We start from the raw sequence: 14,033 nt of genomic DNA, 5'->3' as shown, positions 1-14,033 counted from the left end.
GGCTGAGGACCGCTGTCAATCAAACCCGTGGCGGCGGAGTTTCCGCTTCCCGCAGTCAAGTTTGGGCTGCAGGTGCGTCATCTAGTTACTGAGGGTGAGACAGGCTTTGCCGGCAGCTTAAAGGGAATTTCCTTCAGCAAAGGCCAGGTAGGCTGACTGGTCAACTTGTCTGCGTGTGACTGCAAACTCTTTCTGTCACAGGGCGGGGGAGGGAGGAGGAGAAGAATAAGAGGGAGGCTTCCCAACTTCAAACTGTCAAATCCAGCACCAAAGCATGGCAGCTAAAACTAACAGCAACTGCAGCCAATCCTGAACTTGTGACAAACAGGCCGTGCTGAAGTCAATGGCCAGTTCTGTATTTGCTTAGTGGCTGGAGATTTCTGTGTCTTATTAAAGTCTGGGATGACACTGTCCAAGAATGAGATACAATCCTCCCCTCTTGTCCACCTAATGATTACATCAAACTCTGCGAATTGAGAGGGTTCCCCCCCTCCTCTCTTTAGCATCCACTTAACACCCATTAAGCATTCCCAGGTCAGGTACAGCACTGTAGGTAGGTAGACACAATGTAGACTGATTTCTGTGTCTCTAATTCTGAGCCCAGGCTGGTCAGAAACCATCAGCTGATAGTTCAATTTCTCCCACAGCACACTGTATCTGATCTGACTTTGAGCCAGATGGATCAATAAAGTATTGCAGCAATTGCTGCTGACAAGTCAGTCCTGCTCTTGATTTATATTTTCAGATAATTGACTTGAGCCTAATGACTGAAAGTGCCTGGGGCAGTCGTACTTCTAAACGGTCCAGTCAGCTAGTCTGTGAATTGAAAGAGTATTTATTGCTCAGTACAGTTTTGTTATGAGTCAGAAGGTTGAGTTCAAGCCCTGATTCAGGACATAATACTGTATAGGCTGAGAGTTCTGCAATGTTGGGAGATGCTGTCTTTCAAATGCGGTACTGTCTGTTTCAATATTTCAGGGATGTTAAAAACCCCATGACATTATTTGAATAGCAGCAGGGAGATTTTGGCCAACATTCATCCCTTGGTGGGTACCTATCATTTGCCTTGTGGAAAATTAGCTGCTAACTTCAGATGGATGTATTGATAGCAAAGTGCTTTGCAGAACTCAAGGGCATGAGAAGGTCCTATTTAGATACAATAGCACTGAACACAAATCTCTTCATCACTGCAAATTGAAGTTTGTTTGGAAACCTGTTGATGGTCGGAGCTCTGATTTTGGTAGCAGCATATGTGCCTTCAACAACAGCTCAGAGCTTACCTTTATGCAAATACAAACAGCCTCCTCTGGCAGTATTGTCCACTGTTATTTTCTGGGTCACAAGCAGAGTACTTCAACCACCACCATCTCTAGCTAGCAGTATGCTTGTGCAGATGGTTACAAGACTCGGCAGTACATGAAGTGTCTGTTCAAAAACACTTCATCTCCCTCACAGTGAACCCTAATGAGAGCTGCTGTTAGCAAATGATGAGACAGACATAGTTATGTTTTCGAGTCACTGTCAGATGTCAAAAGACTATCGGGCTGCTCAGAAGCTTTACTTCAAGCTGTGTCCACCTTGTCTACTAAAGTGTTGTAATTGATTTACGCTTTGTCTCACTACTGAGGGAAGTAGCTGGGCTTTTGCCGTTTCCTTGTCTGTGTGTGTCTATAGGGAATCCATGTCTTAAACCGAATTTGTGATTCTAAGTTTTGAGACTTTGTTGAGAAATCTTGAATGAATTTCAAACCTTTATTTTCTTGTTTTAAGTCAATCTGCCAGTTTCTGTATGGGTCTGGTAATTGTACTTATTGTCCTTTTGCTTCTATCTATTAAGTAACCTGTACATCACTGTTTTTAATTCATTCTCAAGATATTGGTATCACTGACAGTGGGAATCTTTCAAGTATGAGATGGCTAAAGAACAAGATGAATATATTCCTACTGGCCATGAATAAACAGATTAAAACTAAACTGGAACTTGAAAGGGAGGCATATGGTCAATCCAGGGCCAAAATGCAAAACAAAATCAGGCAAAATAAAGCAAGTGGAAAGTTTGTAAGCAATGGAGAGAATTTGTATTTATGATAGCATCTTTCACAACCTTAGGGCATCTGAAAATGGTTCTTTGTTGAAGTACTTTTGAACTGTAGACACTGCAATGCAGGGAAATGTGGCAGCCAATTTGTTCACAGCATTGAATTAAATAACCAGAAAATCTAAGTTTGAGGTGTTAGGTGAGGGATAGATCAAACAGCTGGTACAGGCATAATGGGGAAAATGTCCTCTGCTGTATCATTCTATGATACATGCAGGCCAGTAAGCCACTATAGCTAAAAGCAAAATACTGCAGATGTTGGAAATCTGAAACAAAAACAAAAATTGCTGGAAAAACTCAGCAGGTCTGACAACTCTGTCTTTCTCTCCACAGATGCTAACGTTTCGAGTCCGTATGACTCTTCAGAACTATATAGAAGTAAAAATGTGGTGAAATGCATACTTTTCAGTATGAAACAGTATACATTTCGTCACATTTTTACTTCTCTTTAGTTCTGAAGAAGTCATACGGACTCGAAACGTTAACTCTGTCTTTCTCTCCACAGATGCTGTCAGACCTGCTGAGCTTTTCCAGCAATTTTTGTTTTTGCGCCAGTATAACTACTCTGCTCCCTTCAAAGTAGCACCATGGGATCTTTTACACCCACCTGAGAGACAGACCTTGGTTTATTGTCTCATCCAAAAGATGGCCCTTCTGGCCGTGTAGCACTCCCTCAGTAATGCACTGAAGTGTCAGCCTGGACTTTCTGCTCAATTCTTGAGTGGGGGTTAAATCCAGGACCTTCTAACTCAGACAAGTGTGTGGTCTGTAAGCCAAAGCTCCTGCCAAAGAGAGATTCAAAGGGCTAAGAGGGAATATGAAGAAGGCTAGGAGATAGGAAAGGAAATAGGGCAGATAGGACCACTTGGAAATCAAGTGGAAAATCTATTAGACGATAAAGATATTTCAGGACATCAATTTTAATTTTACAGAAATAATAGAAAGGAGAACGTAGGTACCCTGGAGTAGAATGTGAAAATTAATTGATTCCGGAAATATTAAAAAGATCAGTCACTGGGTCCTGTTCACTGCACCCTGGGCTTATAAAAGAAGACAGAAGAGAGAGCAGTGACTTTGGTCACAATTGATCAATCCTTAAATATTTAAATAGTGCAGGGACTGTAACATCTCCATTCAAGACAGGAAAGAAGAATAAACTGGGTAATGATAGGTAAATTCTTCAAATCCATGAATCAAGATCAAATTAGTGAGATTTAGAAATTAATGGGTTTGTCAGTCAGCACGGTATTGGTAAAGCACATTGCATTTGACAAATTAATATCTATATACATATTTTAGGAAGGTGTGTATGCAGATTTTCAGAAAGCGCCTGTTGAGTTGTTTCCCAGGATGCTTGTTTTAAAGAAAAAATAAAGCCAATGTCATAAGGGTAGAGGTTGCAGCAGTGATAGGAGCTTGTTTGGTAGATGGGCGGCAGAATTTGGGTTAACAAGTGTTGCTCAAATTGCAGGAGAGCAGAAAATGAGGTACCCAGGGGTCAGTGCTCGGTTCACTTTGACCCTTAAGGTATGTATTCCTTTGTATAGGGGCTCAGCAAATAGGACTTTGAAAGATTTCAGGAAACGGACAGGTTGGTGGAATGGATAACAGGTGGCAAATGGAATTTAATGCAGAGAAGTGTGAGGGACTACATTTTGGAAGGAATGGAAATATATGCTCAATTGTAAGGCACTGAAAGATATTCCGGCCAGAGAGACTTAGTTCGAATATGTAATCCCTTGAAAACGAAGGTAGATAAAACCAAAAATAAGGTTTTGAGTTGTATAAATAAGACCATATAGCACACGATGAAGGAAGTAATATACATTTTTACATGTGACTTGTTCGGCCACAATTGGAGTACTGTGTGCAGTCCTGGGGCTCCCGTTGGAGTAAGGATATTAAATACGTATGGAAAAAGAAAGTGAAGATTCACTTTATTGACACCAGGGATGTGAGGGAAGAGTTATGAAGAAAGGCTTGAAAAATAAAAGTTTTCAACTGGAACAAAGAAGAGATTTTCTAAAGGTATGGAAGGTTTTGAGAAGTGTGTGAGTGAAAGATTGTTTCCACTGGTTGGTGAATCAATGACAAGGGGGCACAGACTGAGGATTTAGAAGGATGAAGGGGCAAGTGAGATGAAGGTGTTTTCACACAGGGGTTATTAGAACAGGGACTGTTTTACCACAAGAGGATACGGAAGCCGAGATTGAAACACCATTTAAAACAGGAATCAATTATAAAGATTCAAAATAGAGAATATATAAGAAGTGAAGGGAAATGGGGTTAGAATAGACAGCACCAGAGAAAGAGGATGGGTTCAATATATTGAGAATATGGATAATAATGTAGAGAATGGAACTTTGGTACTTTGTGCTTGGTGTCAGCATCATTTGCCACAAGTAAGGTACAGCATGAGTTACATGAGTTAAGGTGAACTGTACACTGCTCCAGCATTACTTTGAACTCTGTCTGACAAGAGGCACTTGTCAGTATAACATTTCAATGCCCTCAATCATACATTCTTCTGCTGTCCAAACAGATTGCCTGCCTGTTTAATGCTGAATTCTGTACTGGTGCTGTGGCCTTGTCCACTAAAACTCCCATCGAGTCCAGTGGACCTAATTTCACTTAGCAACCTTGTAGCTGTCAGGGAGGAAATTTGAGCAGAAATAAAATCCGCAGTGTGACTGGGATTTCAGTATTTGTGAGGGAGACAGTGGCATAATGGTAATGTCACTGGATTAGTAATTCAGAGTCCCAGGCGCTATCCAGGCTTGGGCTAACAAGTGACAAGTAAGGTTCATACCACACAAGCAACAGACAATAATCATCTCCGACAAGAGAGAATCTAACCATCGCCCTTGAATAATTGATGAATCCCCCACTATCAACATTCTGGGGGTTACCATTGACCAGAAAATGAACTGGGCCAGCCATATAAATACTGTGGCTAGAAGAGCAGGTCAGAACTGGGAATTCTGAGGTGAGTAACTCACCTCCTGACTCCCCAAAGCCTGTCCACCATCTACAAGGCACAAGTCAGGAGTGTGGTGGAACACTCTGCACTTGCCTGGATGAGTGTAGGTCCAACAACACTTATGGAAGCTTGACACCATCCAGGATAAAACTGCCCGCTTGATCTTCACCCTTTCTACCAACTTAAACATTTACTTCCTCCACCACCAACGTGGCAGTAGTGTGTACTCTATACAAAATGCACTGCAGCAACTCGCCAAGACTCCAAAAAAAAACTATCAGCAGAGATAAAGTATTGGCAAAACTTGAGGCACTAAAATCTTACAAATCCCTGGTACCTAATGGCCTGCACCCTAGGGTTCTAAAAGAGATAGCTGCAGAGATAGGGGAGATACTGGCTATGACTTTCCAAAATTCGTTCGATTCAGGAACAGTCCCATTTGAATGGAAGTTTACATATGTTGCACTTTTCAAGAAAGGAGGGAGGGAGAAAATGGGGAACTACAGGCCTGTTTGCCAAGCAACAGTTGTTAGGAAAATGCTAGAATCTATTATTAAGGAAGTCTTGACAGTCCACTTAGAAAAGCATAGTATGATTAGGACAAATCAACGTGGTTTTAGTAAAGGGAAATCCTGTTTGACAAATTTATTGGAGCTTTTTTGATAATATAACTAGTAGGGTAGATAATGGGGAACCAGTAGATGTAGTATACTTGGATTTCCAAAAGGCTTTTGATAAGGTGCTACACAAAATGTTAATAGGCAAGATAAGGGCTCCTGGAGTTTGGGGTAGTGTATTAGCATGAGTAGAAAATTGGTTAACAGATAGAAAGTGGAGAGTGGGCATCAACAGAGCTTTTTGAAGTGAATAAAGGAGAGCCGCAAGGATCAGTGCTGGGGCCTCAGCTATTTACAATCTGTATTAATGAAGAGACAGAAAGTAATGTATCAAAGTTTGCTAGATGGAAGGTAAGCTGCAGGGAGGACATGGAGAGGCTGCAAAGATATACAGACAGGTTATGTGAGTGGGCAGTGAGATGGCAGATGGATTATAATGTGGGGAAGTGTGAAGTTATTCACTTTGATTCTAAGAATAGAAAAGCAGAATATTTTTTAAAAGGTGAGAAACTTGTAAACGTTGGTGTTCAGAGAGACTTGGGTATACTCGTACAAGGAACACAAAGTTAGCTTGCAGGTGCAGATGTGGGGAGCAGGCAAGAAAATGGAGTTGAAGCTCAGGACCAGCCATGATCATATTGAATGGCGGAGCAGGCTTGATGGGCTGTGTGGTCTACTCCTGCTCCTATTTCTTATGTTCTTATGACAGCCCCTTCCACACCCATGACCTCTGCCACCTCGAAGGATAAGGGCAGCAGCCACATGGGAACACCACCACCTGGAAGTTCCCCTCCAAGTCACTCACCATCCTGACTTTGAGCAGGAGTAGACCCCACAGCCCATCAAGCCTGCTCTGTCATTCAATATGATCGTGGCTGATCTTCCTATCCACTCCCCATATCTGCACCTGTATGCTAACTTGCTGTGTTCCTAGTACGAGCACACCCAAGTTGCTGGGTCAAAATCCTGGAACTCCCTCCCTAACAGCACTGTGGGTGTACCTACACCATATAGACTGCAGCGGTTCAAGAAGGCAGCTCACCCCCACCTTCTCAAGGGCAGTTAACGATGGACAATAAATGCTGGCCCAGCCAGCGAAGCCCACATCCTGTGAACGAATAAAACAAATCTGCGCTGTAGGATTTGTTCATTTTGGTCTTTGTAAAATATAATGGTGGCTGTCAAGAATTTGAATGCTCAGTCTGCTCAAATTCGGGGAAAACAAACAGCCATATGATTATGGATCCTGCCCTTTGTTTACTCAAAATGTTGCTGTAATATAAATCATCTAATTTTGTATACACGGGGATGTTAGAAATTACTTCTGAATGATGATGAAATAAGCATAATTCAGCTGCCCAGTGCAATCATCATTTCCTGTGCTTTAAAGAGCTGAGATGTAATGAATTTGGCCATGGGATTTGTAAACCACCAAGATTGATCAATATACCAGTTAAATGATCCACCACATCAATGAAGCTCGCTTAACTGGGATTGTATTCAAAATCCAAGTGTCACTTCTCAACCCAATATCTTGGCTCAGACTTGCTCGGAATTTGGCCCGGGTTTAAGAACTCCAGATCTAGACCTCTCAGCTAATTAGATCTAAAGGATTAAGGCTGTGAATTTTGTCTCTGAAGATTCCTTTGCTCTGTCAGATCCGCAGTTGCGGGCAATGGAGGACTTCAACTTACACTACAGGTTCCTAAATTGGAGGAGAAGAATAAGGGAGATAAGAGAGGTGCGAGCAGTACGTCATCAAGAGAGGTACAAACGCATTCTTGTCGATGGAGACATACTGAGGTAATGTTTTTGAACAGGAGCTCTGATAAATGTATGTGAATCAATGACAAAGCTGCCCTAATCTATGATAAAAGACTCGGCACTCAGTACCGTGTAGAATATTGGAATGTTGTCGGAGAATGACTTGCTGATTCTGTGCACATTATTACAACTAGGGAAATACTTTTTTTTTTTGTTTGGCCCCCTCCTTTTTGGAAGTGGTTTCATGCCAAAATTCCCTTTTCTTTATCCCTTCCTGCAGACACTGACTTCTGCTCGGGTTGCACAGTAGGTGGCTTTACTCAGTTACATCATCTAAGTGGTTTAACTTTGTATGCACATCAGCAGGCTACTTACCCGCCTGTGGAGAGGCTCACAGCTTAGCCTGAAGGTACTAGGGTTTTCATTAAATGCTCATTAGCAGCAGCAGTGATCCAGCCAGAGACCTGTGCCCATTCCTGCCCATCTCTGGTTTTACACTTGTAGCCCTGGAGCCAAGAATGAGATACATTTGAAGCTGTAGCACACCCACTGTGAAGGTCTGTAACCTATATATGAGAGAAAAGCTGGAGACTCATTTTTAATCATGTTGTACTTGTGGAACTGCCCTTTACTATAAACTGGTGGGTGCTGCAATTACATATATTTACCTTTTCTCGCTGGGTCACAATCCTGGAACTCCCTCCCTAACAGCACTGTGGGTGCACCTACACCACATGGGCTGCAGCGGTTCAAGAAGGCAGCTCACCACCTTCTCAAGGGCAATTAAGGATGGGCAATAAATGCTGGCCCAACCAGCGACGCCCACATCCCATGAACAAATAAACAAAAAGTTTGCTCCTGGACGATTGAAAGGAGGTGACCAATACGTTAAAATCAACAGTGAGATTGACTGGATGTCAAATGAATTATGAACAGGCACAGGAGGTGTAGATTACACCTCATTGGCTACAATTATATTAAAGTGTATAATTTCATCAAAGTTCCATGCAGAGTTTTTAGACATTAATCTTTGTGGCATTTCAGTTACCATGGAAACTCAGATGAAGTTGGTTGTTACGTGGCCCCTCGTCCTTTGACCAAGGAGAACAATTATTTTGAGGTGAGTGAATCGACTGAGCTACATTGTGCTGTGCAATACCGGACTTTTAAAACTGTGGCAAAGCAAAATTATTGAGGTTGTAGCTTGCAGTCAGACCCACACTGTCATTTAAGTTCAATCCATATCACTTGGTACAGTTGAAGAGTGCCCTTATAGAAACATAGAAAATAGAAGTAGGCCATTTGGCCCTTTGAGCCTGTTCCACCATTCAATATGACCATCCTCTATCTCAATGCCATACTCCCGTTCTCTCCGATAACCCTTGACTCCTTTAGTGCCTAGAAATCTATCTATTTCCTTCTTAAGTATACTTAGTGATCCGGCCTCCACAGCCTTCTGTGGTAGAGAATTCCACAGGTTCACCACCCTCTGAGTGAAGAAGTTTCTCCTCACCTCAGCCCTCAATGGCCTACCCCGTATCCTGAGACTGTGACCCCTTGTTCTAGACCCCCCCCACCTCGGCCAGGGGAAGCATCATCCCTGCATCCAGTCTGTCCAGCCCTGTCAGAATTTTATATGTTTCAATGTGATCTCCTCTCATTCTTCTAAACTCCAGTGAATACAGGCCTAGTCAGCCCAATCTCTCCTCATCGACAATCCTGCCATCCCAGAAATCAGTCTGCTGAACCTTCACTGCACTCCCTCTATGGCAAGTATATCCTTTCTTAGGTAAGGAGACCAAAACTGCACACAGTACTCCAGGTGTGGTCTCATCAAGGCCCTGTACAGCTGCAGTAAGACATCCTTGCTCCTGTACTCAAATCCTCTCGCAATGAAGGCCAACATACCATTTGCCTTATTAACTGCTTGCTACACCTGAATGCTTGCTTTCAGTGATTGGTGTACAAGGACACCCAGGTTCCTTTGTACATCAACATTTCTCAATTTATCATAATTTAAATAATACTCTGCCATTCTGTTTTTCCTACCAAGTGGATAATTTCACACTTACCCACGTTATACTACATCTGCCATGTATTTGCCTATTCACTCAACTTGTCTCAATTGCCTTGAAGCCTCTTAATATCCACCCCACCACTCACATTCCCACCTAGTTTTGTGTTGTCAGCAAACTTGGAAATATTACATTTGGTTCCCTCATCCAAATCATTGATAGATATTGTGAATAGCTGGGACCCAAGCACTGATCCCTGTGATACCCCACTAGTCATCATCTGCCACTCTGAAAAAGACCCATTTATTCCTACTGTCTGTTTCCTGTCTGCTAACCAATTCTCAATCCATGCCAATATATTACCCCCAACCCCCGTGCTTTAATTTTGCATACTAACCTCTTAAGCAATACTTTATCAAAAGCTTTCTGAAAATCCAAATGCACCACATTCACTGGTTCTCCCTTATCTATTCTATTCTACTAGTTACATCCTCAAAAAACTCCAGTAGGTTTGTTAAACATGATTTCCCTTTCATAAATCCATGTTGATTTTGTCTAATTTTGTTAATATTTTCTAAGTGTCCTGTTGTCACATCCTTTATAATAGGCTCTAGCATTTTCCCTACCACTGATGTTAAGCTAACCGGTCTGTAATTCCCTGTTTTCTCCCTCCCTCCTTTTTTAAATAGTGGGGTTACATTTGCCACCCTCCAATCTGCCGGGACTGTTCCAGTATCTACAGAATTTTAGAAGATGACAACCAACACATCCACTATTTCCATGGCCACCTCCTTTAGTACCCTGGGATGTAGATTATCAGGCCCTGGGGATTTATCGGCTTTCAGTCCCATTCATTTCTCCAGCATTGTTTTTTTAGTAATACTAATTTCCTTCAATTCCTCCTCCTCACTAGACCCTTGGTTCCCTAGTATTTCTGGGAAGTTATTTGTGTCTTCCTCTGTGAAGGCAGAACTAACGTAGTTAGAGACATAATTTCAAGGTGAGGGGAAGGAGGTTTAGGGGAGATGTGAGGAAAAACGTTTTTACCCAGAGGGTGGTGATGGTCTGGAATGCGCTGCCTGGGAGGGTGGTGGAGGCGGGTTGCCTCACATCCTTTAAAAAGTACCTGGATGAGCACTTGGCACATCATAACATTCAAGGCTATGGGCCAAGTGCTGGTAAATGGGATTAGGTCGGTAGGTCAGTGGTTTCTCACGTGTCGGTGCAGACTTGATGGGCGGAAGTGCCTCTTCTGCACTGTGTGATTCTGTAGTCTACCTGGATGACATCCTGTTCACAGGATCAATGGAAGCTGAATGGAAGCTGTTTAATTCTCCCATTTGTCATCACTCACCTTTTTCTTTTAATATACTTATGGAAGCTTTTACAGTCTGCTTTTATGTTCCTTGCAAGTTTACTCTCATACTCTATTTTCCCCTCTTAATCAATCTCTTGGTCCTCCTTTGCTGAATTCTAAACTGCTCCCAATCCTCAGGCTTGCTACTTTTTCTAGCAACTTTGTATGACTCCTCTTTGGATCTAATACTATCCTTAATTTCTATTATTTGCCATGGTTGGGCTGCTTTTCCTGTTGTATTTTTGTGCCAGAAAGGAATGTATAATTGTTCTAATGCATACATTCATTCCTTAACTATTGGCCATTGCCTGACCACCTTTTACTGAATTCCTCAATCTATCTTAGCCAACTCATGCCTCATACCTTCACAGTTTCCTTTGTTTAGATTTAGGACCTTAGTTTCGGATTGGACTACTTCATTTTCCATCCTAATGAAGAATTCTGTCAAGTTATGGTCACTGTTCCTTAAAGGATCTCTCACAACAGGATTATTAATTAACCCCTTCTCATTGCACTTTACCGAACCTAAGCCTGTTCTCTAGTTGGTTCCTCGATATACTGGTCTAAAAAAATCATCTTGTACACACTCCAGGAATTCACCGCCACAGTATTATTGCTAATTTGGTTTGCCCATTCTATATGTAGATTAAAGTCACCCATGATTACTGTAGCACCCTTGTTACCTGCATCTCTAATTTCCTGTTTAATGCCATCCCCTACCTTACTGCTACTGTTTGGAGGCCTATAGACAACTCCCACTAATATTTTCCGCCCCTTGTTGCTTCTTAGCTCCACCCAGACTGATTCTACATCTAGATTTTCTGAGCCAATATCCTCCCTCTCTATTGAACTGAATTCATCCTTAACTAATGATGTCATCCCACCTCCTTTCCCTTTTTGCCTGTCCTCCCTAAATATTGAATACCCTTGGATATTCAGTTCCCAGCCTTGGTCACCCTACAGCCATGTCTCCATGATCACAATCATATCGTACCCGTTTACATCTATTTGTGCTGTTAATTCATCTACCTTATTGCAAATGCTCCGTGCGTTCAGATACAGTGCCTTTAGACTTGCCTTTTTGACATTTTTACACACCTCATCTGAGGTGAAGTCACTGTCCAGGATGGGTTTATTATTTAACTGATTGTTCTTAAATTTCTGAGTAACTGCAGAAAAGTCAATCGAACATTTCGGTCTTTAAGCAGACAGCTTGCCCATCTATGTCGTGCTGGTCAAGACCAAATCGGCAGAAATAAAGACCTGGTGTCTCTAATGTATATGTGGAATGCAATGGGAAGGAGTGGTTTTAAATTACCTCAGCCTTGAACTCTTTTTATTTCCTTTTATTTAGACTGTCAGCAAGTGGCATTTGGGGTTTCCTGTATCCATTCAAGTTAAATGAATGAACATTTTAATCACCAAGCGAGTATGTTTAAATATTAACATAAAGGTTGTTTTGAATAATCTCTCGAGGACTTTTATACATGAAGAGAAAAACACATTTATATTGTTTTGTAGGCAAATAGAATAGCCAGAAAGGTTCCACAAACAGTAAATGGGATGAAAACAGAAAATGCTGGAAAAACTCAGCAAGTCTGGCAGCATCTGTGGAGAGAGAAACAGAATTAAACGTTTCAGGTCACTGACCTTTCATCAGTTGAAAAGTTAACTCTGTTTCACTCTCCACAGATGCTGCCATAACCTGCCAAGTACTTCCAGCATTTTCTGTTTTTACATCAGATTTCCAGCACCTGTAGTATTCTGCTTTTTCAGTAAATGATTTGATTATGGTTGAGGGAGGATTGTGGCCAGGCCACCAGGACAACAACTTGTTTTTTTTTTAGAATATTGCCACGGGATCTTTTACATCCTGAACTGATAGATTGGGCCCCGTTTTCACATCTCACCCAAAGGGAACTGCCTCTCACAGTGCAGCACTCCTTCAGAACTGCACTCAAGTGTTGCCTTAGATTATGAGTTCAAGCCTTGAGTGGGGCTCGAACTGATGACCTTCTGAATCAAATGAGTGCTACCACTTGGCCAAGCTGACACCTAAAAAGCTGAGAAAAGCCTATTAGACCCATCAATGTTCCTTTTATTTATTAGCCAGTACAAACACTTGCTCCCTAGTGGAGGCAGGAAATCAAGAAGAAGTGTCCAATTTAAGAAAAATAGTGCAAAATTCCTCCTTGGTTCCTCAAAGCTACCAAGAAAACACCATGGTTACCTCACAAGATATCCTTAAACGAACCCATTCACCAGCTAACCTCTTTCCTGCCCTCCTCACATATTCCAACTTGTTTCAGGATATAGGACCATTCAAATTTGGAGTAAACATCTGCATTCAGTCTCAAAAAGTCACAGCCTTCTTCTAAAATTTTCATGTGTTCGTACTCCTGTGTGTGAAGACCTTCTATTTTCTCATCAAAGATTTGAACGCCTTTGCCTTCGCGTATATTTTATTGAGAACATAAGAAATAGGAGCTGGAGTAAGCAATTTGGCCCTTTGAGCTTGCTCTACCATTGAACAAGATCGTCGCTAATCTTCCACCTCAATTCCATCTTCCTGCACTATCCCCGTATCCCTTAACTCCCTTACTACCCAAGATTCTGTTGATCTCTGTATTGAATATACTCAGTGACTGAGCATCCACAACCCTCTGGGATAGAGAACTCCAAAGATTCACAACCCTTTGAATGAAGGAATTTCTCCTCATCTCAATCCTAAATGGTCAACCCCTTATTCAGACTGTGATCCCACGCTCCAGATTTCCCAGCCAGGGGCAACATTTTCTCAGTGTCTACCCTGTCAGGCCCCTTAAGAATTAAATATATTTCAGTTGGATCATCTCTCATTCTTCTAAACTCTAGGGCCTAGTTTACTCAATTTCTCCTCATAGATCAATCTCCTCATCTCAAGAACCAGTCCAGTGAACATTTGTTGTGCTCCCTCTAAGGCGAGTATGCCCTTCCTTGGGTAAGGAGACCAAAACTGTACGAAGTACTTCAGATGCACTCTCGCTAATGTTCTGCCTAATTGTAGTAAGACTTCTTTACTCTTATTGAATCATACAACTATAGAACAGTTACAGCAAATGCCATTCAGCCCATTGTGTCCATGCTGGCTCTCTGCAAGAGCAACTCAGCTAGTTCCCTTCCCCTGGAGTCCTGCATTGTTTTTCTCATCAGATGCTTATCT

The 14,033-nt window shown here is 42.0% G+C and overlaps 1 protein-coding gene across 3 annotated transcripts in view; it reads left to right on the top strand.

Moving 5' to 3' along the window:
• Positions 1-34: 34 nt before the first annotated feature.
• spryd3 (SPRY domain containing 3) overlaps positions 35-14,033 on the top strand; it is a 301,493-nt gene continuing 287,494 nt past the window's right edge. For 2 of the 3 annotated variants that reach the window (XM_041180448.1, XM_041180446.1), the window contains exons 1-3: positions 41-147; positions 7,336-7,498; positions 8,504-8,579. In XM_041180448.1, the coding sequence (XP_041036382.1) occupies positions 7,371-7,498; positions 8,504-8,579 (204 nt within the window). In that variant the 5' untranslated portion in view covers positions 41-147; positions 7,336-7,370. Of the gene's footprint in view, positions 148-7,335; positions 7,499-8,503; positions 8,580-14,033 lie in introns of all 3 variants that reach the window. The other variant, XM_041180447.1, reaches the window with a different exon arrangement.

Source organism: Carcharodon carcharias, chromosome X, assembly GCF_017639515.1.
Source record: "Carcharodon carcharias isolate sCarCar2 chromosome X, sCarCar2.pri, whole genome shotgun sequence".
NCBI classification, from domain to species: Eukaryota; Metazoa; Chordata; class Chondrichthyes; order Lamniformes; family Lamnidae; genus Carcharodon; species Carcharodon carcharias.
This window is presented reverse-complemented; position numbering and strand designations above follow the sequence as displayed.